The 21,501-nt window shown below is 42.9% G+C and overlaps 1 protein-coding gene across 1 annotated transcript in view; it reads left to right on the top strand.

Annotated features, from left to right (window-relative positions):
* The window catches only part of PDILT (protein disulfide isomerase like, testis expressed), a 44,011-nt gene extending 24,608 nt beyond the window's left edge, over positions 1 to 19,403 (top strand). The window contains exons 6-11 of the mRNA XM_044979948.1: positions 169 to 294; positions 1,701 to 1,898; positions 4,040 to 4,160; positions 9,177 to 9,358; positions 13,627 to 13,716; positions 19,210 to 19,403. Of these exons, the coding sequence (XP_044835883.1) occupies positions 169 to 294; positions 1,701 to 1,898; positions 4,040 to 4,160; positions 9,177 to 9,358; positions 13,627 to 13,716; positions 19,210 to 19,281 (789 nt within the window). The 3' untranslated portion in view covers positions 19,282 to 19,403. The remainder of the gene's footprint in view (positions 1 to 168; positions 295 to 1,700; positions 1,899 to 4,039; positions 4,161 to 9,176; positions 9,359 to 13,626; positions 13,717 to 19,209) is intronic.
* The last annotated feature ends 2,098 nt before the right edge of the window (positions 19,404 to 21,501 follow it).

The raw sequence follows: 21,501 nt of genomic DNA, 5'->3' as shown, positions 1-21,501 counted from the left end.
CTTTAAAACAATGCAGAATCCCAGGGTTATGAAAATGATGGGGAACTATACGAGTCTTGGAAAGTAAAATATGCAAACCCAGAACTGAATGGCATTGATACTTCGAGCATGTGATTCACTGTTCTGCTTACAGAGAGTGGAACAGATGTTGAGCCTTTTGTTTTGCAGACATCTGTGAAGATTTTTGACATCCCTGTTGAAAATCACATCCTACTGTTCACCCCTAAGAACTCAGAGACATTCAACAAGACTTATGAAGATTACGAGTCTGCTGCTGTGGAATTTAGAGGAAAGGTTTGTGATGTAGTTTACTTTAGAGTCCTGCTTTGCAAATGTCAGATGTCGAAGATCAGTTGAAAAACACCCTCTAAATGTTACTGATAGGAATATATTGCTATCCATTTGTCTGCTATCAAACCACTTCCAATAGTTCTCAGAACCATTTTTCTAGCATGGGTCCTTAAGCAAAATGGTCTGGGGGAATCAGATTAGAAGTAAACCCAAAGGGAGAGTGATGCTTTAAAAATACGATTCTAACTGTGTCATGCACAGCAAACCTATTTCTGACCATTCCTATCAAGCCAATTTCTGATCTTACATATGCCCCGTACTAAGAGGAACTTCCAGCCATGAAACGTTTAGTAGTGCTTTTTCAGGCTCAGCATCTAGTCTGTGTTGTCGTCTGGAAATGCCATTCTGGGAATTTCAATGAGTTGCTATTGGCCACAGTTGAAACCAGCAGTTCTACATTAACTGGTTTTGCAAAGAATCTGTATGACACTGTTTCATCCAGCAAAGTGTGTGTGTGTGGGGCGGGGGACTGCAGCAAAGGAGAGGGAGAGTAAGTAAAAACCAGCACTTTCTAGCAGTCTCCACTGTCAGTTATTCAATTTTGCTTCTATTGCTACAAACACTCTAAGTGCTACAGAATGAGAATTCATCTGGTAGTAAAACCACCACCAATCATTTTACTCTACTATTGGTAAAGACACCTGGATTATAAATATTTCAGATTTTTGTACTATTAAGTTTTGTCATGTAATGCAGGGCTATGAGAAGCAATAAGAACTTACTGGGGCAAGTAGCATAGCTTTGGTTGTGTGGGAGAGAGCAATATAATTGACCAGACTGCGAAATAAATCTAAATATTAGTGTGCTGCAGCTCTGTGTAGTACAGCAGTATCAAGTAGATTCAGTAAAAGCCCAAACTTACCTTGTTTAGAATGTTGTTACTATGTCAGAGCTGGGGCACAGAAAAGTTTACAGAACTGCTGGGTGAACCACGCTCAGTATACGGTTTTTCAGAGTTCCAGTGGCAGATAAGCCTGGATCCTAACAATGCCAAGTTTTGGGAGGTTCATTTCGGGATCTAAACTTCAAATCTGGCCTGTATTGCTATGGATTAAGCCAAAGCCCTTGGACTGAATTCCTGTACACAGGGTGAAATTTCATATCCAAACTCATCTTCAGATTCAGTAGCTTTTAACTGAGTTTCATGTCCAGAATCTAATTTCTTTTAACCTGAAATTCAAAGTGAAGGATGGAGCTGGTTGATGCAGGTCCTTCTGGAGGAATCCAAAAGATGTTGATTTATGTGAACAACTGCACAGCTATTTCTAAGGTAATAGACTTCTGCTTTAAGGATGGAATGGCATGCTATGAAGCTGGATATCCAGCATGTTGCTGTTCTTCCTTTCCAGATAATGTTTATCTTGGTGGACACAAATGAAACCAGAAACGGGCGCGTTTTTGAGTATTTTCGCATCACTGAGGTAGACGTCCCTGCAGTGCGAATCTTAAACCTGACAAGTGATGCAAAGTACAAAATGCCTGCAGATGAGGTGACCGTGGAGAATCTAAGAAGCTTCTGTCACAGCTACCTCGGTGGGAAAGCAAAGGTATGCCTCTCTGAAGAGACAGAGTCAGACGTCCATTTGACACACCTGAAGATTCTAGCACTTTTGCAAAAATAAAGTGAAAATGTCGCTTAAGTTCCTAATCTACCATGTGTACTAGCCTGGTTCTGATTTTACAAGCTTGTTCTTGTTGCTGTCATGTGCTCCGTTTTCAGTGCATACTGGTCTACTCCCTTATTTTGGATAACTGAGATGGACCACAGTATTGTGCCAAGGACTCTCTGTGAGAATTTAGGCAAGTCACTTATGGCCTGAATTTTAAAGGTGATGAGAACCTCTAAATTGCATTAACTTCAACTGGCATTTAGGGTGAACAACTCTGAAAATAAGACCATAAAACCTCTCTGAGCTTCATTTCCCCCATCTGTATAGTAGGGATAATAATATTTGCCTGCACCATTGGGGTTTCCTTATTTTTGTGACTCCTTATAATCCTTTTCACTAGAATTATTTCTTGCTGGATCACTTTTCTCTATTCTCATTACAATATTTTGTCATCACAATGAGGTATCAGAACGTTCATGCCACATACGTTCCAAGACAGATACATTGTAAACTGTATTGTTTTTTCAATGTTCTGATGCTTGATTTACTTTCATATTTAACAGCTTCCATTAAGATGAAGGAAGGAATCATGTGGAGGGGACAGAGAAATCTAGGCAGTGGCATTCACCCCTGTTATATAGCCACCTCACTCCTCTTCCACAATAAACAAGCTCTACAGTTCTCTAGTTTTTGACTGTTATTCAGCCAGGTTTTGTAGGACAACTGGATCGTGTTGGTTCAAGTAACCTTGTGACAGGTTAGAACACAGATATGGCTCCCTTGGGAGCTGCCAACCAATGTGCCAAGACTACTTCTGCCCTGCTTTCCCTGCCAGCTCAGGGCCCCAGCACCCTGTCTTGCTGAGCCAGACATGCCAGTCTGCTCCAACACAGACCCAGGGTCTGAATTACTTGCCCCACAGCTACAGACTTGACTGAAAGCAGCTAATAGAAGTGTTCTTATCTTTAACACTCAGATGCCCAACTCCCAATGGGGTCTAAAACCCAAATAAATCAGTTTTACCCTCTATAAAGCTTATACAAGGAAAACTCATAGAGGGTGAACAATTGATAACACTGATAGAGAGATATGCACAGCTGTTGCCCCCCCGCACCTCAGGTATTAATACATACTCTGGGTTAATTAATAAGTAAAAAGTGATTTTATTAAATACAGAAAGTACTGTACATTTTAAGTGATTCCAAGTAGTAACAGACAGAACAAAGTGAGTTACCAAGCAAAATAAAACAAAACATGCAAATCTAAGCCTGATACAGTAATACAACTGAGTACAGATAATATCTCACCCTGAAAGATGTTTCAATACGTTTCTTTCTCAGACTGGATGCCTTCCTAGTCTGGGCACAATCCTTTCCCCGGTACAGCCCTGGTTCCAGCTCAGGTGGTAGCTAGGGGATTCCTCATGATGGCTCTCCCCCTTTGTTCTGTTCCACTCATTTATATCTCTTTTGCATAAGGCTGGAATCCTTTGTCCCTCTCTGGGTTCCCACCCCCTCCTTCTCAATGGAAAGAAACCAGGTAAAAGATGGATTCCAGATGGACATGATCACATGTCATTGTAAGACTTCATTACTCGCTTGCCAGTGCACAGGTATACAGGACGACTTGCAGGTAAAACAGAGCCATTTGCAGTCAATTGTCCTGGTTAATGGGAGTCATCAAGATTCCAAACCACCATTAATGGCCCACACTTTGCATAATTACAATAGGCCCTCAGTTATATTTCAGATTTCTAGTTTCAGATACAAGAGTGGTACATTTATACAAATAGGATGATCACACTCAGTAGATTATAAGATTCGTAATGATACTTTAGAAGAGACCTTTTGCATGAAGCATATTCCAGTTATATTAGCATATTTTCATAAAATCATATAGAGTGCAACATCACAAACCTATTTCTAGTTTGACATGACTCACAATATTTTAAAAAGCTAAGTATAGTAAATAAGGGCATTGGCTGAGTATTGTCCAGTTGGATTCACTTAAACCTGAACCGGAATATGGCTTCCTGATATCCCCATCACTTTTATATCCCTGTTTCTCTTTCTGATTAGCCCCATGTATCTAGTGAAGAAATTCCAGAGGACTGGGACAAGAATCCTGTTAAGGTGCTTGTTGGAAAGAACTTCAACAGGGTCGCCTTTAATAAGACCAAGAATGTGTTTGTACTGTTCTGTGAGTATCATTTTAGATTGTTTTAACATGATCACTTTGATGTGAAAACGCAAATGGATTTGTTCTGTATCAAACGAAGCACTGTACATTACATAATTACTATACTTTTGCTGTCTGCTCAAAGCATTATAGGAAGATTTGTGCCATATCATAAGGGAACAGTGTGGTTCATGTACTGACTTAAGTTTGCTCTGCGTAGGGATCCCTAAAGCCAATACTTTCCAAGGCAGTGTGAAATCTTGATGAAAGACAAAGCTATCCTGGCATTTTATTGCACAATGTAACATTTAAATGTGCCATACTATAGGAACTAGACTGTGTTCCATGGACACATCCCAAGGCAAATAGAGGACACCTGACTAGGAGTACCCCACAAAAGGAGCCACAATCTCTTTGCTGTGCCCCTTAGCTCCGAGGGGAAGTAGTTTCCTGCTGACCTAAATAGAAGGAGATCACTCTTCCTTCCCTCAACCACCAGGGCAGCTCTGCCTATTTCCCACACCTCCTCATCCACCTGCTCCAGGGTGGGAATAGCAGGTGCAGAGTAACTCTGTGCACCCAGACCCACAATCCAAGTAACTCATGAGTTCTTACTCCCCCCTTGTGCCTCTGCCTGGGTGCGTAACCCAAGACCAAACCTAGCCCTATAATGCCAATTTTAGGCTTTTGTGAACACGGTTCCAAGCTTGCTGGTGTTCTGATGAACACCACTGGAAAAAAAGTGGGCCTTAGGGAAACAAATACAATTAACATGAAGAAAGATGTGCATGTACTCAGATTATCACCACATTTTTGAGGTACAGTTTGTAAGAAGGATAGTGGAGAAAACTGCATTGCAATCATGCTACTGCTGCAGTCCCATTTTCCTTTTAGTTGCCTTCATATGAAACAAGATACCCAATCCAATCCCCCAACAGTCTTGTTCCTGCTGCTGTTCCTCTCTGAACCTTGGACCTTTTGACCTAATCTGAGCCACAGAACTATTTTTCACAATTATTTTTATTTTTCCAAGGCGATAGGGAGGAGAAGGGCATTAATTGGACTTCTAAGCGATCAAATCATCTCCCACAGAAAAATTCCCATGGACATACTAATACTGAATCTTGATAATAATCTTCTTACATGTTTAGGATCCCAAAGCTGGTTGCAAATTATCTGTAAGATCCCCGTCATCCATTGCTGAATTACAGCAGCACCAAAGAGGAATGTGGAAAATGTTTAAGGGCCCAAGACGGCCTCACTGAGGTTTAGGAAAGAAACGTGATTCTGGGTTGAAAATGCATGGGAATTTAGGTGGGCAGAATTTGACCAGGACAACCATACCTGTACAGAATGTTCAGGACCCCAGATTTACATTTAAACTGAGATATGTTTGCTTATTTCATTAAAGAAACCACATGTAAGAAACATAAAAATATACCCACAAATAGTTGTACAACACTCATCCAGCAGGGGTGGCTAACCTGTGGCTCGGGAGCCATATGTGGCTCTTCAGAAGTTAATATGCAGCTCCTTGTATAGACACCGACTCTGGGGCTGGAGTTACAGGTACCAACTTTCCAATGTGCCATGGGGTGCTCACTGCTCAAACCCTGGCTCTGCCACAGGCCCTGTCCCACTCCACCCCTTTGCACCCCCTCCCCTGAGCCTGCCATGCCCTCGCTCCCCTCCACCAGCGAGCCTCCTGCATGCCATAAAACAGCTGATCGGGAAGTGCGAGGAGGGAGGGGGAGGCTGCCGATGGGGGGGGAGGCACTGGGAGCCTGGGGTGGGGGTGCTGATGAGGGGTAGCTGACGTATTACTGTGGCTCTTTGGAAATGTACTTTGATAAATTATGGCTCCTTCTCAGGCTCAGGTTGGCCACCCCTACTCTACCAGAGACTAGTACTGTCCTGGAATCATCAGCTTTGACCTGTGGCCATTTCATTCATAGTAATTATTATTACCTGATTTGGTGTTGTGAACAAAGCATGTATTTGTGCCCTAGTCAGACACGAACATGAGAATTAGAAAGGTTACGGTACGAGATCTTGATTTTGTATAGTGTTTCCTGAAATTGCGCCCCCGCCACACACACAAAGAAACCCTATTGAAAATGACCTGAATATGGACACTGATCGATTGACGAAGGACTTCAAATGAGGAGCATTTTTAAGTTGCAATACATCAAAAGTCATATCAGATTCCTAGGATTCTCTGCTCTGCTATTCTTCTATGCCCTTTGGATTGTCCTTCCTGGTATATAAATAACTGTTGTGACTTTTTAGTTGATACATAAAATACTTCCTTCCATGCAGCTCTCTGATTTATGTGAGCGACATTAGTTTGAAAGCAAAACAAATACATGAAGTATTGCATAATCCACCGCCTGTGATACACTGGCTTTCCGTATCATTTTTGTGTGTACTTGACATTTTGTTGTTTCGACAGGTACTTTGTAACAAAGACTGCATTGTCGAACTGATGAAAGATGTATTTGGGTTGATGGTCTTGGTCAACCATGGAATCCTCTCTAGTGAAGTCATGTGATGACTTGCTAGGACTTTGTGTGTTTATTTTTATTATGAAGGATTTAATTCTGTACTATTATGATCAGCAGTTTTGATATATACAAATGCATTCAAGAGATGTTTGGCAATTGCTAGTGAACTGTTGGTGCAGGGCATGAAATGAGAGAGGGGTGAATGGTTTTCAAATAAAAATAGAGAAAAGCCAACAATGGAACCTTGAATCCAAACCCCCTTGAATTTCATGGTTTCACAATCTACGCCTGGAGCTAGATGATTTAGATTCTGTTTTGGATCTGAAGCTGAAAGGGCCCTTCAGATTCCATTTCTAATGCAAGCAAAGTCAACCCTTGCTGATGGAAATTTTACACAATCAGCTGATCTTGCAAGGTTTTTGCCATTCTAGACTGGAGGTGCAGAAGAATTAAGGTAACTTCCCTCCTTTGTATTTCTGTAACATTTTAGCTTGCTTATTCCCTTCTTGGTTGCACCCAAGATCCAAAATGGAAGTGCCAAAATGATATTTCTAGCCTGACTGATGCAGAAACAGGAAGTTCATGTAAAAGCCATTTCTCTGAAGATTTAATACCATCTGCCATTCTGAGTGCTTATTCTGATCCCTCTCCCTCCCCAAACCTTAAGGGGAGAGGGGCCCAACCTGAACATTTGGATCTGGAATTTGAACCTTTCACCCCCCAAAATGTGGGGTATTCAAATCTGGAGTGATATCCTAGGCACACTAAAGTCAATAATAAAACTCCCATTGATCTCAGTGGGGCCAGGATTTCACTTCTGGAGTTTTGGTTTGGTATAGTATAGAGAAAAGGGTCAGTCACACAAAAGAGATCCATATTTGGGTCATGGCTATGTAACCCTTCTGCCGGGCCGAAACGATAGCAGCAAGGGCCGGGTTCAATACATAGGGGTCCCTTCCCCACAACATAATGCAAAACCAGCTCGAGCCCCCACCCAGTGACCTGGGAAAATCTTACACTCACCCCTGGGTGCCTCTAAGAGGCAATACTTCCCCTCTCGCAAGCACAGACTCTTGGTGTAGCAGAAAAGGTTTAATTACATGACAAACAACAAGCATTAAATTGGGAAAATACCTCAGCTAGAGTTCATAGGTCAAACCGTGAGCAAAGACCCACTCCAGCAAATTGGGCCATGTCCTTCTCTCGGGGCCCTTGAGTCCAGCAACCCCCAAATCACCCACAGTCCCAAAAGTCCCACAATCCAAAAGTCTCTGTCCCAGGTCAGTACAGCCCCAGAGCTCAAGAGTCTCTCTGCAGAGGTCCCCCTCCCCAGCCTGGGTAGAAAGGGGCACCTTACGTGCTTTCGGGGCCAACTGCCCTGCCTCTTCGTGGGGTTCTGCTTCCACTAGTCATCTCCGCAAATAGCTCTGCTCCGCTTGCTCTGTGGGCTGCTCCGCTCTGCCAGCTGCTCTGGTCCACCAGCTGTCCTGTGAGCCACTCCAGCCGTCCTCGCGAGCTGCTTGGCCCCACTCACCAAGTGGCTGCACAAACTGCTCCACTCTGCTCTGCCAGCTGCTCTGCTCCACAGTATGGCTTCAGGCTCCCCCACTCATTAGCACAGTACTCAGTGCTCTCAGCTCAGCAAGTCCAGCTCTTCAGTGATTTCAGCTCTTAGTAGGGGAGCCCCAGTACCAGTGAATTCAGCTCAGTAACCTGCATTTAGATTCTTAAGGGAATCAAAAATTAACTCTGACATTCCACAGTGGAGAGAGGCATATGTGGAACTGGTGCTTCTGGCTCACACAAGGAGCCTGCACCACCAAGTACGGATCTCTGTCCCCAGGCTCTCTCTCTTGACTGGGTTTTGGAACCCATGTCCCTTGTCTAGCAAGTGCTATTTAGTTGACAATGAAACCCTCTATCATAAGACAGTTTTGTAGTTCCTCATTTACTTAATCGGGATGACAACATTTTATTGCTCCTGCCCCAATAACAACAAAATTGGGGCTCCCATAGCTGTGAAAATAACCATCCCAGGCTGCTTTGCAGTATGCTAAGTGGGGTGGGAGTGCCCATGCAAATAACTGAAATGCTAATGCGAATATTTGAAACTTCTTTCCGCACTCCCCATAATCTACCACCAGATGTCAGGGTAGAGCTCATCCTGACTCTGCTTACAGCTATAATCCGTCTCCCTCCTAAATTCAGGACGGTAAAGCATTGCTATGTAACAAGGATGGAGGTGCTGGGACCTACTTGAGCCACAAAGCTTCCTGCCACCCAAAAGTGGTACCAGAAGAAAAGGTGTTTGTTAGGCCACCACGTCTGGTTTTTACTAAGATTTTGCTCAGTTCTTACTCTGAAAAACTCCTACTGACTCCATCATGCATCTTGGTTTGCCCCATTGTTTCTATCAGTGGGTAATGCCCATTTCAGCTCTGGCACCTATCAGTTTTCTGTATTCCTATGAAAGCAGTGGAGTAAGTTCATAGGCTTGATTTGTGAACATCTATTTTTGTTTTTAAAATTACAGATGCACCTTGGTCCCATGATTGTAGGAAACTCTTGCCAATTTGGGATGAGCTGGGCAAGAAATATGAACATCATGGAAATATAGTAATTGCCAAAATAGACTTCACAGCAAATGACATCCAGTTAGTTATGCTGGACCGCTATCCATTCTTTAGATTCTTTCCCGTTGGATCCAATAACCAGGTGAGAAGCATTCAGAGAGAGAGAGAGAGAGAGAGTGTGTGTGTGTGTGTGTGTGTGTGTACACGTCAGAATGAGTGAGCATGTGGGAAAGGTGCCATGAAAGTGAGAATAAAACATTGGTCCTCATCTATTCACATATTTGTTATGGAGCAACATGTACCCACTTCTGCAAGGAATCTGAGTTTAAAGGGCAAAATATTTGCCTACAGCCCTCACTCACACGTATCAGGTTCTAGTATGAGACCATACTAGACTTTTAACAGACCTGGACTAATGAAGTTTATACAGTCACTGGTGACCTGAGTCAATCTCTGTATTGTCCCAGGTTCCAGTGGTCCTGGACTTTCAGGGGTGTTTGCCGAACCCTAACCTCTAAAAAACCCACAGCCATGCTCCTGTGCTAGCCTCTGAGAATGGATTCTGCAGGGGCTGCTTAGCGTAACACTCATTTAAAAAAAAAACCCACTTTGTTCGTGTTACCTGTTTGAATTGTTTCTGTAGCAGTTTGGCTTATGAAAACATGTTTACATTGTCTTAGAGGCCATGTCCTCTGAGCTTTTCAGAAACTCTTTGCCAGACAGCTTTGCCAATATCACAAACCACAGTAGCAGCAAATTCAAGTGCCTCTTAATAAAAAAAATAAAGAGCTGTTGCTATTGCTGATTCTCTCTAGAATATGCTATGCAATGTACCATCATGTTGCATAATGTTCTGAAAGTATTGCTTCAAGAAAGGACAGAAGAAATAGAAATATATTAACCTCATAGTCATAATCCTCCATCCACATGGATAATTTAATTGAAGAGAAAACGCCAGCTCTGGATCAAAGAAATTCAATTCTATGATACTGTTATAATTAAAACATTACTCAGCTTTTCATTTTTCTCCTCATGGCCCACACATAAATTAAATTCTAAGACATTTGTACTTGTCCTCATTTAATCTCTTAGGGAGAGATTCTTCTCTTGGACGTGTATGCACAATTTCTAATGAACTGAACAGCAGCCCTGCACATCCCTACTGGGTCTGGCCTTAATGTCTACATTCTATATCCCTCTCACTTAGCAGTTTTCCACTCAATACTTTTAAAAAAAAATATTATGACCTTTTGTTTTCTAAAAAAATGAATGATAAGTTGGCACACCAGGCTGTCGCTGAATTTGATTACTAATTATCTAAAATTGTGGTAGTGTTCTGAGGCCCCGGTCGGGGATCAGAGTTTCATTGTGCTAGGCACTGTACATGCATAATACAAAGATAGGCCCTGCCTCAAAGAGCTTACAATCTCTCCTACCACATTCCTGCCTTAGACTGGAGTTTGGTGCCCAGATGCTAAGCAGATGGACAGAGAGAGATAGAGAGAGAGAAAAGAAAGAGGAGCAGGAAATACACAGCACGATTACAAATATTTGCTCCTTGTAATACTTCTGTGGTGTTTATCCCTCTCTCTTGTTAGGGATGGGAACTAAATGCTAGTGTGACAAAGGTCAATGAAGATTGTATGTTTCCCCTCAGTGTAAGCCTCTCCCATTCTCATCTTTGCATCTTCTTCCAGTCTGACCCTTCTGCATGGGTTAGTCTCTGTCTTCTCATGCACCAAATGATCTCCTGCCAATCTCTTCCCAGAACCTATTTCTCCCTCACAGTCTTTCAGACATGACCCCTGTATGGGTCTAACACATGAGGTGAAAATCATGCCAGCACACAGGGGACACCGTATGTCTGAACTGTTGTCTCTGTGTCCCGTCTTGAGCATAACTTCCTTGAGGCAGCAGCCACATCTCTGTAAATTTGTACAGCACCAAGATGATTGTCAGCTTTCAACAAATGGGATAGTAATTATAATGCTTCATGCAATGCCCGACTCCCAAGATGGGGATTTTGTTGTTGTCAGAGGGTTGGTGGTTCTGTATCAGTGTCTAATCTACCCAACACCTTTCACTGTTAAAGAATTACAGATAGGAAGAGCTCTATGCTGGATGAAGATAGTGGTAACTTTCTGGATGTCACTTTAACCTCACATTGTGAAAAAAGCCTGGAGAGTAAAACCCTTGAGATAAGATTTCCCCCCTCCCCAAAACCCTCTTACATCTGGGTGCTAGATCCTACTCTCATTAAATCAATGGGAGTTTTTGCCATTGACATCAATCGGAGCAAGATCAGGTCCTTGTTTTCTAGGACTAGGGTAGGGAGGATGTCATGACTTCCGACCACTATAATCTCCCTCAGGCTGTCCTGACAGGACTGTGATAAAGCCACCAGGAAACTAAACATTACTGCATGCTCTACCCCCGGCCTATTCAGTTGACTGGTGTGCAATCAGACACTTTCTCACAATACAAAGGTGGTTTTATGGAATACCCATTTTTTTCTCAGCGGCATCAGCTGTCCCTCATTCAAACCATGCCTTTAGATTTTGGCCATTTAAGACTGGATTCTGCTTTCATTGACAGCACTGGAGAACTCCCACTGATTTCAGTGGGAGCATTCGGCCCGTGAACAAGATTTTCAAAACTAGGAGCCTCGCTAGGGTTCTGAATGAGTAACTAGAAAGCTGGTGGGGGCTCAGCTCTTGGATACCTATGTAAACAGCCTGATTTTCAGAAGTGCTTACTCAAGGGTCTGGTTTTTGAGGTCTTGGCCTTAATAAAGATATGTTTATTCTAACAAGCAAATAGTGACCATTGACATAAAGAGGACACTTTGTTGTCAAAAGCAATCAGCCACTATACTGAATCAGAAAACTCTTAAATTCCCTAGGCAAATGTGGTGAGTTGAAAAAATATAGTCGGCATTTAACTATCTGAGGGGGACAGTTACCATCAGAGCTGAAGGAACATGGAGATATTTCATCTGCTAACACCCTCAGAAGGAGTGATTGGGTCTGCTATGCACTATTTGAGATCTTTTGATGAAACAGACTGTCTCCCTGTTTGCTGTGTGCAAATAAAATATAAATTAGCTATTTTTTAGATGGCGTTTAAGGCTGACATTTGTTTTGGTTTCTTGGCACTAAGTGAGACATACACATTTATATCCTCTTAAGAACTGAATGCCCTGAGAGATGTTGAAAATTCTCCCTGGTTGTAAACCCCAAGAACAGCTTAAGAGGGTGGTTTATCTCACTTTGACAACCTTCAGGTTCTGAGATCCTGCTGCTTCAGCTATCATTGATTACCTCATCAGAGGTCAGACAGGCTCAAGATTTTTTGGAGAACATTTATCTTCTCTGAAGGAGTCAAAACAATGGTTCTGTTCAAGAAACTTAAAAGCCCATGAGCACTTTTAAGAAAACATCACATAATGTAGCTGTATATTTTCTTGTCATATTCAAACTATTTTAATGCCTGGACAAAATGAATACCTGGTATAAGTCTACTGAAATCACAAGGGAATGGAGGAATTTTGCACACAGTATTTTGAATTCAAACAGGGCAGATCCTCCTTTCGGGTAAATCAGCATAGTCCAATTTATTTCAATGCAACTAGACCAGTTTACGCTGCCTGAGGATGTTTAAATTTGCTCAGATCACAAGTGGGAACTTTTGTGTTAAGCAAATACAACCTCGCACTACATTATGGTTAAACACATTTACAATCTTCCTTAAGCTCCCACACAGCACGTTTTGAAAAAGTCTCTACAACGGTGCTGTATTCAGTGATTGTTGGAGAATTCGAAAGCTCTCAGTGTGAAATGATCTTTCTTCCAAACTCCCTAAACAAACATTCAGCAATGCATTCTGCCTCAACACATGAAGTATTCTCCACAGCCATTAAGTATAGGCAAATTTACTTTATTTCATCCTCCTCTTGCTCTAGTTTAATCATCCTAGGTGGAGGATTTCAAAGCCATCTAATAGTTTTCGATGTCCAATTCCAATTAGAATCCTTGGGCAGCTTTGAAAAGCTCACCCATACTCTTTATGGTCTCTATTCTGCAAAAAAAATGCATGCATCTGCTTAACTATATGCATGAGATGTCAATAGTTAGTTGGCAGGATCCAGGCTAGTATAATAAGGTAAGCAACTTTGTTTGATTTGTGTAGGATTCCCTCCTTTCTTCTCACAGGTATTTGTATCTATCTCCTTCCCCATTCTGGATACCCAATTAACTTTATAATTTGTTGAGTCTCCTCCATGGCTTTCTAAACTAAATGCAAGAGTCCAGAGGCCGATAAGCCTGCATAACTCAGAAATCCCTGTGTACTGTGGTCTGATTTCAGGCATTTTATGCATAGAATCATTTTTTACCCTTCTATTCTTTTCAGGTTGTGGTATATGATGGGGAATATACCCTGGAGGCTTTTGCTGAATTCTTAGAAAAACAAAGCCAGCCAAAAGCAGAAGCAACCAAAAAGGTAAAGGATTTGACTTTCCACTCAGTCACATCCAGGTTTACAACACATGATCAGGTGTGAAAGTAACATAAAGGACTTACCGGTACTCCAGAGTCCTTAGGAGGGGGCGGGGCCTCAACCAGAAGAGGCGTGGCCTCTTCGGAAGAGGCAGGGCCTTTAAATCCCCAGACTCTTTACATCACCCCCAGCGCTACCAGCTGCACAGGCGGCTGGGAGCCCCAGAGCTAGGGGTGATTTAAAGGGCTTGGGGCTCCAGCTGCCCTATCACAGCGCAGCCCCAGGCACTTTAAATCATCATCGGAGCCTGGGGGGCTCCCAGCTGCCACCCCAGGCTCTGGTGGAGCTTTAAAGGGCCCTGAGCTCTGCGGCAGTAGCAGCAGCCGGGAGCCCCATGCCCTTTAAATCACCACTGGAGCCCCGGTGCCACTACCCCAGGAGTCCAGCAGCTGGACTCGGGTTGTGCTTTAAAGGGCCCCGGAGGTAGCAGCAGTGGGAGCCCTTTAAATCCTTCAAAAACCACCGACTGGGCAGGATTTTTGCAGTTCCTTCTCAATTGCATGAAACTAGTCCCTAGATTGCTGGGGAGGGGGGGGGACCCAAACACCTATGAAACATTTAAAGGTTTTCACTCAAAAACCGTCCCTATAGCTATTGAGAGCAAACACCTTCCACTTTCTGCAGTTCTGAAATTTCCTATATTTCAAATTGCCTTGTGCTGCCCTGCCAACCGGTCCCCTTACCCCGTGCCTCCAACAGTGCCCCGCCTGCTGGTCCCCCTACCCCGTGCCTCCAACAGTGCCCCGCCAACTGGAGGCACAAGGCAGGGGGACCGGCTGGCGGGGCGCTGCTGGAGGCGTGGGGCAGGGGGGACCGGTTGGCGGGGCGCTGCTGGAGGCGCTGGGCGGGGGGACCGGCTGGCGGGGCGCTGCTGGAGGCGCGGGGCAGGGGGGACCGGCTGGAAGGGCAGCACAGGGCAATTTGAAATATAGGAAATTTCAGAACTCTAGAAAGTGGAAGGTGTTTGCTCTCAATAGCTATAGGGATGGTTTTTGAGTGAAAATCTTTAAATGTTTCATAGGTGTTTGGGTCCTCCGCCACCCTCCCCCCCAGCAATCTAGGGACTAGGTTCGTGCAGTTGAGAAGGAACTGCAAAAATCCTGCCCAGTCAGTGGTTTTTGAGCGATTTAAAGGGGCCCCAAACCCTTTAAATGGCTGCCGGGGGAAGCCGATCTGCCCTGGTAGAGTGCACCAGCTTACTTTCACCTCTGCACATGATCCTTCTTTTCTTGGTGCTCATATTACAGGTCTCTGAGCCAAGAAGCTAGTGTAACCACACACTGGGTAGCAGGAAGCAATTACCATCTGGGCAAGAGAGAACCAAACTTTGCCTGGGTTTTGATTTTACAAATCAAAGCCCCAGCCAAAGTTCACATCTAGCTCCCATTTCATCCACTCCCTTTAAGTTTAGTGGGGCTTCTCTCCTTTCTAAGCACTATGGCAGAAGTAACTGCAATGTTTTCCTTTCCTTTTTGTGATCTGGATTGGACTATAGCCTGGATCACCAACAACAAGTTTTGGTGCCCTTGACTCAACCTGTCTCCAAGAGGCTGGGCTTCATCTGCTGCAGAGCACACTATGTATGCACGAGATGCTCCATATTGACTCAGTTGCATATTTACACATATTTCATTATGAAAGAGTTAATGACAAATAATATAGTTTAACAACCTGAGACTCAAGCTACAGGCAGAAAACACTTAGAAAAGTGACGGCAGAGTCCTCACACCTAACTTCTGCTAAGAAAGAACAACTTGGTGCATAATCTGGCTTTTGCTGGAATCCAGGGCCTAATCTGCCAAAAGGAGTGAGAAGGCAGGTGCCCCGGATGCACCGAGGATGCCACTGAAATTGCCCTTTAAAGGTGTGGGGCAGCAATGAGATGGTGGATGGAGAAATACTGAGGAATGTGATTCACCCTTCACTCCCAGGCTCATTCTCAGGGCTTACTGATGGACTGATGACTAAGCAGCTGGTTTTGAGAAGCAGAGGTTCTTCTGCTGTACACATGAAGGGGCTGCAGCTGTGGTGAAGGTTCTCCAGTCACGTGTTTGAAGGAGGGTTAGGAGTCACATTCATTCATTCTCCTCTGTGCTGCACTACAGAGCTATGTGCATTCTGCCATTTCTCTCTTGGTGCCTTATTCCACTTTAAAGTATAAGGACCGCAGGGTAATTCTACAGCCAGTCTGAAACCCCTCCAAGATGTGCTTTGCACTGCTCGAGGGAGAACGCTTGGCATTAGCCCACCTGCTTATATTTGCTGTCCTTATTGAATAACATCTAAATTTGTCCAGCATAGTACTGCAGGATACACTAGGTTTTTTGCACAGTGCACTGCTTGATGTGAAAATCCCCTGCTGGAGTAATACTTTTTGTTCCATTACTGGGGCGGTTACAAACAGCAAAAGCGAAGGGCAGCTCTTTTGAGGTTGCATTAGAAAAGACAGAGCATTATCTCTACAGGACTTTTAGATCTGCCCATGCATTACATAGTGAGAGTGACTGTTTTTTCAAGAAAAACAGGAGTACTTGTGGCACCTTAAAGACTAACAAATTTATTGTAGCATGAGCTTTCGTGAGCTAAAGCTCACTTCTTCGGATGCATAGAATGGAACACACAGACAGGAGATATTTATACATACAGAGAACATGAAAAGGTGGAAGTATGCATACCAACAGGCAGAGTCTAATCAATTGAGATGAGCTATCGTTAGCAGGAGGAAAAAAAACTTTTTGAAGTGATAATTAAGATGGCCCATAGAAGGTGTGAGGAGAACTTAACATAGGGAAATAGATTCAATTGGTGTAATGACCCAACCATTCCCAGTCTTTATTTAGACCACAGTTAATGGTATCTAGTTTGCATATTAATTCAAGTTCAGCAGTCTCTCTTTGGAGTCTGTTTTTGAAGTTTTTTTGTTGCAAAATTGCCACCTTCAAGTCTGTCACTGAGTGGTTAGGAAGGTTGAAGTGTTCTCCCACTGGTTTTTGAATGTTATGATTCCTGATGTCAGATTTGTGTCCATTTATTCTTTTGCGTAGAGACTGTCCGGTTTGGCCAATGTACATGGCAGAGGGGCATTGCTGGCACATGATGGCATATATCACGTTGGTAGATGTGCAGGTGTACGAGCCCCTGATGGTGTGTCTGATGTGATTAGGTCCTGTGATGGTGTCACTTGAATGGATATGTGGACAGAGCTGGCATCGGGCTTTATTGCAAGGATAGGTTCCTGGGTTAGTGTTTATGTTGTATGGTGTGCGGTTGCTGGTGAGTATTTGCTTCAGGTTGGGAGGCTGTCTATAAGCAAGGACTGGCCTGTCTCCCAAGATCTGTGAGAGTGAGGGATCATCTTTAAGGATAGGTTGTAAATCTTTGATGATGCGCTGGAGAGGTTTTAGTTGGGGGCTGTAGGTGATGGCTAGTGGTGTTCTGTTATTTTCTTTTTTAGGCCTGTCCTGTAGTAGGTGGCTTCTGGGTACTCTTCTGGCTCTGTCAATCTGTTTTTTCACTTCAGCAGGTGGGTATTGTAGGTTTAAGAATGCTTGATAGAGATCTTGTAGGTGTTTATCTCTGTCCGAGGGATTGGAGCAAATACGGTTGTATCTTAGAGCTTGGCTGTAGACAATGGATCGTGTGGTGTGTCCGGGATGGAAGCTGGAGGCATGTAAGTAAGTATAGCGGTCAGTGGGTTTCCGGTATAGGGTGGTATTTATGTGACCATCGTTTATTAGCACAGTAGTGTCTAGGAAATGGACCGCTTGTGTGGATTGGTCTAGGCTGAGGTTGATGGTGGGATGGAAGAAGCCCTCGAGGAATTCCACCGAGATTTTAACAATTTCCATCCCACCATCAACCTCAGCCTAGACCAATCCACACAAGCGGTCCATTTCCTAGACACTACTGTGCTAATAAACGATGGTCACATAAATACCACCCTATACCGGAAACCCACTGACCGCTATACTTACTTACATGCCTCCAGCTTCCATCCCGGACACACCACACGATCCATTGTCTACAGCCAAGCTCTAAGATACAACCGTATTTGCTCCAATCCCTCGGACAGAGATAAACACCTACAAGATCTCTATCAAGCATTCTTAAACCTACAATACCCACCTGCTGAAGTGAAAAAAACAGATTGACAGAGCCAGAAGAGTACCCAGAAGCCACCTACTACAGGACAGGCCTAAAAAAGAAAATAACAGAACACCACTAGCCATCACCTACAGCCCCCAACTAAAACCTCTCCAGCGCATCATCAAAGATTTACAACCTATCCTTAAAGATGATCCCTCACTCTCACAGATCTTGGGAGACAGGCCAGTCCTTGCTTATAGACAGCCTCCCAACCTGAAGCAAATACTCACCAGCAACCGCACACCATACAACATAAACACTAACCCAGGAACCTATCCTTGCAATAAAGCCCGATGCCAGCTCTGTCCACATATCCATTCAAGTGACACCATCACAGGACCTAATCACATCAGACACACCATCAGGGGCTCGTACACCTGCACATCTACCAACGTGATATATGCCATCATGTGCCAGCAATGCCCCTCTGCCATGTACATTGGCCAAACCGGACAGTCTCTACGCAAAAGAATAAATGGACACAAATCTGACATCAGGAATCATAACATTCAAAAACCAGTGGGAGAACACTTCAACCTTCCTAACCACTCAGTGACAGACTTGAAGGTGGCAATTTTGCAACAAAAAAACTTCAAAAACAGACTCCAAAGAGAGACTGCTGAACTTGAATTAATATGCAAACTAGATACCATTAACTGTGGTCTAAATAAAGACTGGGAATGGTTGGGTCATTACACCAATTGAATCTATTTCCCTATGTTAAGTTCTCCTCACACCTTCTATGGGCCATCTTAATTATCACTTCAAAAAGTTTTTTTTCCTCCTGCTAACGATAGCTCATCTCAATTGATTAGACTCTGCCTGTTGGTATGCATACTTCCACCTTTTCATGTTCTCTGTATGTATAAATATCTCCTGTCTGTGTGTTCCATTCTATGCATCCGAAGAAGTGAGCTTTAGCTCACGAAAGCTCATGCTACAATAAATTTGTTAGTCTTTAAGGTGCCACAAGTACTCCTGTTTTTTTTTGCGGATACAGACTAACACGGCTGCTACTCTGAAACCTGTTTTTTCAAGAGTTTATCAGAATTTCACACAAAGGGCATCTCATCTAAGCTTTGCCCAGGGGCTGATATGTGGGTGCGAGATCGCATTTTTTGGTAATAGCAGCACTAGCTCTGATCTCATTAAGATGTAAAAGAGAAAAATCTAAAGTTCTTATAATATTTTTAAAACACATTTTTCAGAGAATAAATACTCACTAAAGCGATTCTCTTATCTTGAGAGACTATAACATGGAACATCATTGGTGTATTTCATTTTTTAAAGCCTCCTTCTGGAGAAAGCAAAGAGGATCTCACTGAGGAAGAGACTGTCATAAAACAGAAGGAAGAACTTTAACTCCAGAGTGAAGGGGAAAGATTCCATAGGAGGATATCCTGAAGATGAGGATGCTCCACACTATGAGAACTTTGATCACATCATGAGAATATAAGGATGCATCAAAAATAAATAAAGAAAGAAATAAAGAGAGAATATGACGTCACTGTCTGGCTGTGCATCATTACTCTTTGGAATGTGACTTTACTGGTGTTTTCCCCCAACCTGGAATCAATGTCTCAGTTCTAAAAGTAATCTTTCATTTTGTCTCAAATGTTTTTATTGTCAGGGCACGCCCTCCACTCCTGTCTGTTTCTGTGCACACAGCCTGCTCGGAGACACTCTGATTTTGAGCACCATGTGTAGTTTATTTACGTTTCCCCTGTCACCTTTACAGTGTTGCACAGCATTTTATCTACAACATCAAATAATCCTCAGCCCCTTAGATCAAGGGTAGGAGAGGTGGGAGGGAGATCTCTCTTGGGATTAACTGAGAGTTTGCCTCTTTCAATCTCTCTTCCCCTGGCACTTCTTTCCTGTGCCCTTTCTACTTTTTGGGCGAATGAGTTAATTAGTAAATAGTGTCACAAGAGAAAGGGTTAAGGTCTTGCAGGAAATAGGACAAAGATCATTCTGCATACTATCCTTTTTGAATGAAACCTACAGGATGCACATTCAATCAGTTGTTCCCTGCTGCACCAATGCAACCCTCATGTCTTCAAGAGAAGGGGGAATTCATGCCATGGGAATGGAGCCAAAACTAGAACAAATACCTGGATTATTTTAAAAATAAGCACGTGCAGCTAAGGATTGAGGATCAGATTTTTCCAGTCCATGGGGGTTAGGCACTTTTGAAAATTCCATTAGGTAGCTATGTACACCTGTAGGCACCTACAGACCTTTACAAATTTGACCCTGTGCCCTGAATGAGAACAATTTTTTGTGGGATTTTGGCATTTTTGCTTCCTGTCCTCACTGGAAGCAGGAAACGTAGAGAAGCACAGCAATTAAAAATAAATTAATCGGGGTTCAAAAATATGAAATGCACTTTATTGTACATCTACAAAGGTTCAGGGATCATTCCAGTTTTGGTCAAGGAGTTAATTATTTCTTATTTTAGCAAAACACAATCACCTGTTCCTAACTCTAAGGCTGAATCCGATTACTATGTTCTACTGAAATACAAAGATTTGCATAAAGAGTTAGCCAAAGTTCTCACACAGACAGTACAACACGGAGGTGGTTTCAAGCAACAACTATGATTTCAAAGGATAATTATTTGCTCACTTGTACGCTAAAAAAAAAACCCTATTCACTCCTGTGAAATATGTTCTTTTAAAATGTGGTTCAAAACAACTTTCAGCCTGACATTCTGTACCACCATTTACCTATTGAATGGGAAAGGAATTTGACATTCAGAAAAAAAGTTTCCTTTCTTCATGAAAAGTGAGCTCAGTACTTGATTTCTCAGCTCTCCAAATAAAGCTAGTGGCCCTTATTGCTGGAAACTCTGGCGTAAAGGTATTAAATCATATGGATGGTGGATTGGAGAACCCAGATCCAGCCTGCTCCTTTGCAGCCCAGAACTAAAATCAATTTAACCATTGGTATTTAGTGCCAAGCACTGTCTAACGCTCCTAATATGTTTTAAGATATTGGCCGGATATTGGCCTCTTTTTTCCCCATTCCAGTGCCTATGTTTTCTGTCCCACCCATTGATTGTCTTGTCTATTTAGATTGTAAGTTCTTTGGGACAGGGCCAATCTCTAGATGCTTGTATAGTGCCTAACGCAAAGGGGCTCGCATCTAGGTTGGAGATTCTAAACTCAATAATAATAAAATATTTGTATTACAACCAGTGAACCCATCATTTGAGGTTCTTGGAGAATAGATTAAAACAGAAGAATAAGGAGATAAGATTATCTGATTGCCTCAGACCGAGAGGGGAAAAAAACCCAGGCAGGCAATTCGTAATACCTGCAACAAGATGAAATTTGAATGGCAGTACGTGCAGATACTGTACCATATAAGTCTACCAAATCCAGAAGCTATAATGGTTTCATTCTTTTCCCTATAGAAAAATGAAACACATGCCACCTATAGCACTCTTTATTGGAAGATGGGATTATCATTCAAGATAAAATAAAAATTAATTTTCACTGCTCCTTCCTACTGGATATGAAAATCAGTCTTGAAACGTCATCGAGCCCATTATAAAGGTACAGGATTAATGAAAAAAAT

This window comes from Mauremys mutica, chromosome 11 (assembly GCF_020497125.1).
Source record: "Mauremys mutica isolate MM-2020 ecotype Southern chromosome 11, ASM2049712v1, whole genome shotgun sequence".
Lineage (NCBI taxonomy): Eukaryota > Metazoa > Chordata > Testudines > Geoemydidae > Mauremys > Mauremys mutica.
This window is presented reverse-complemented; position numbering and strand designations above follow the sequence as displayed.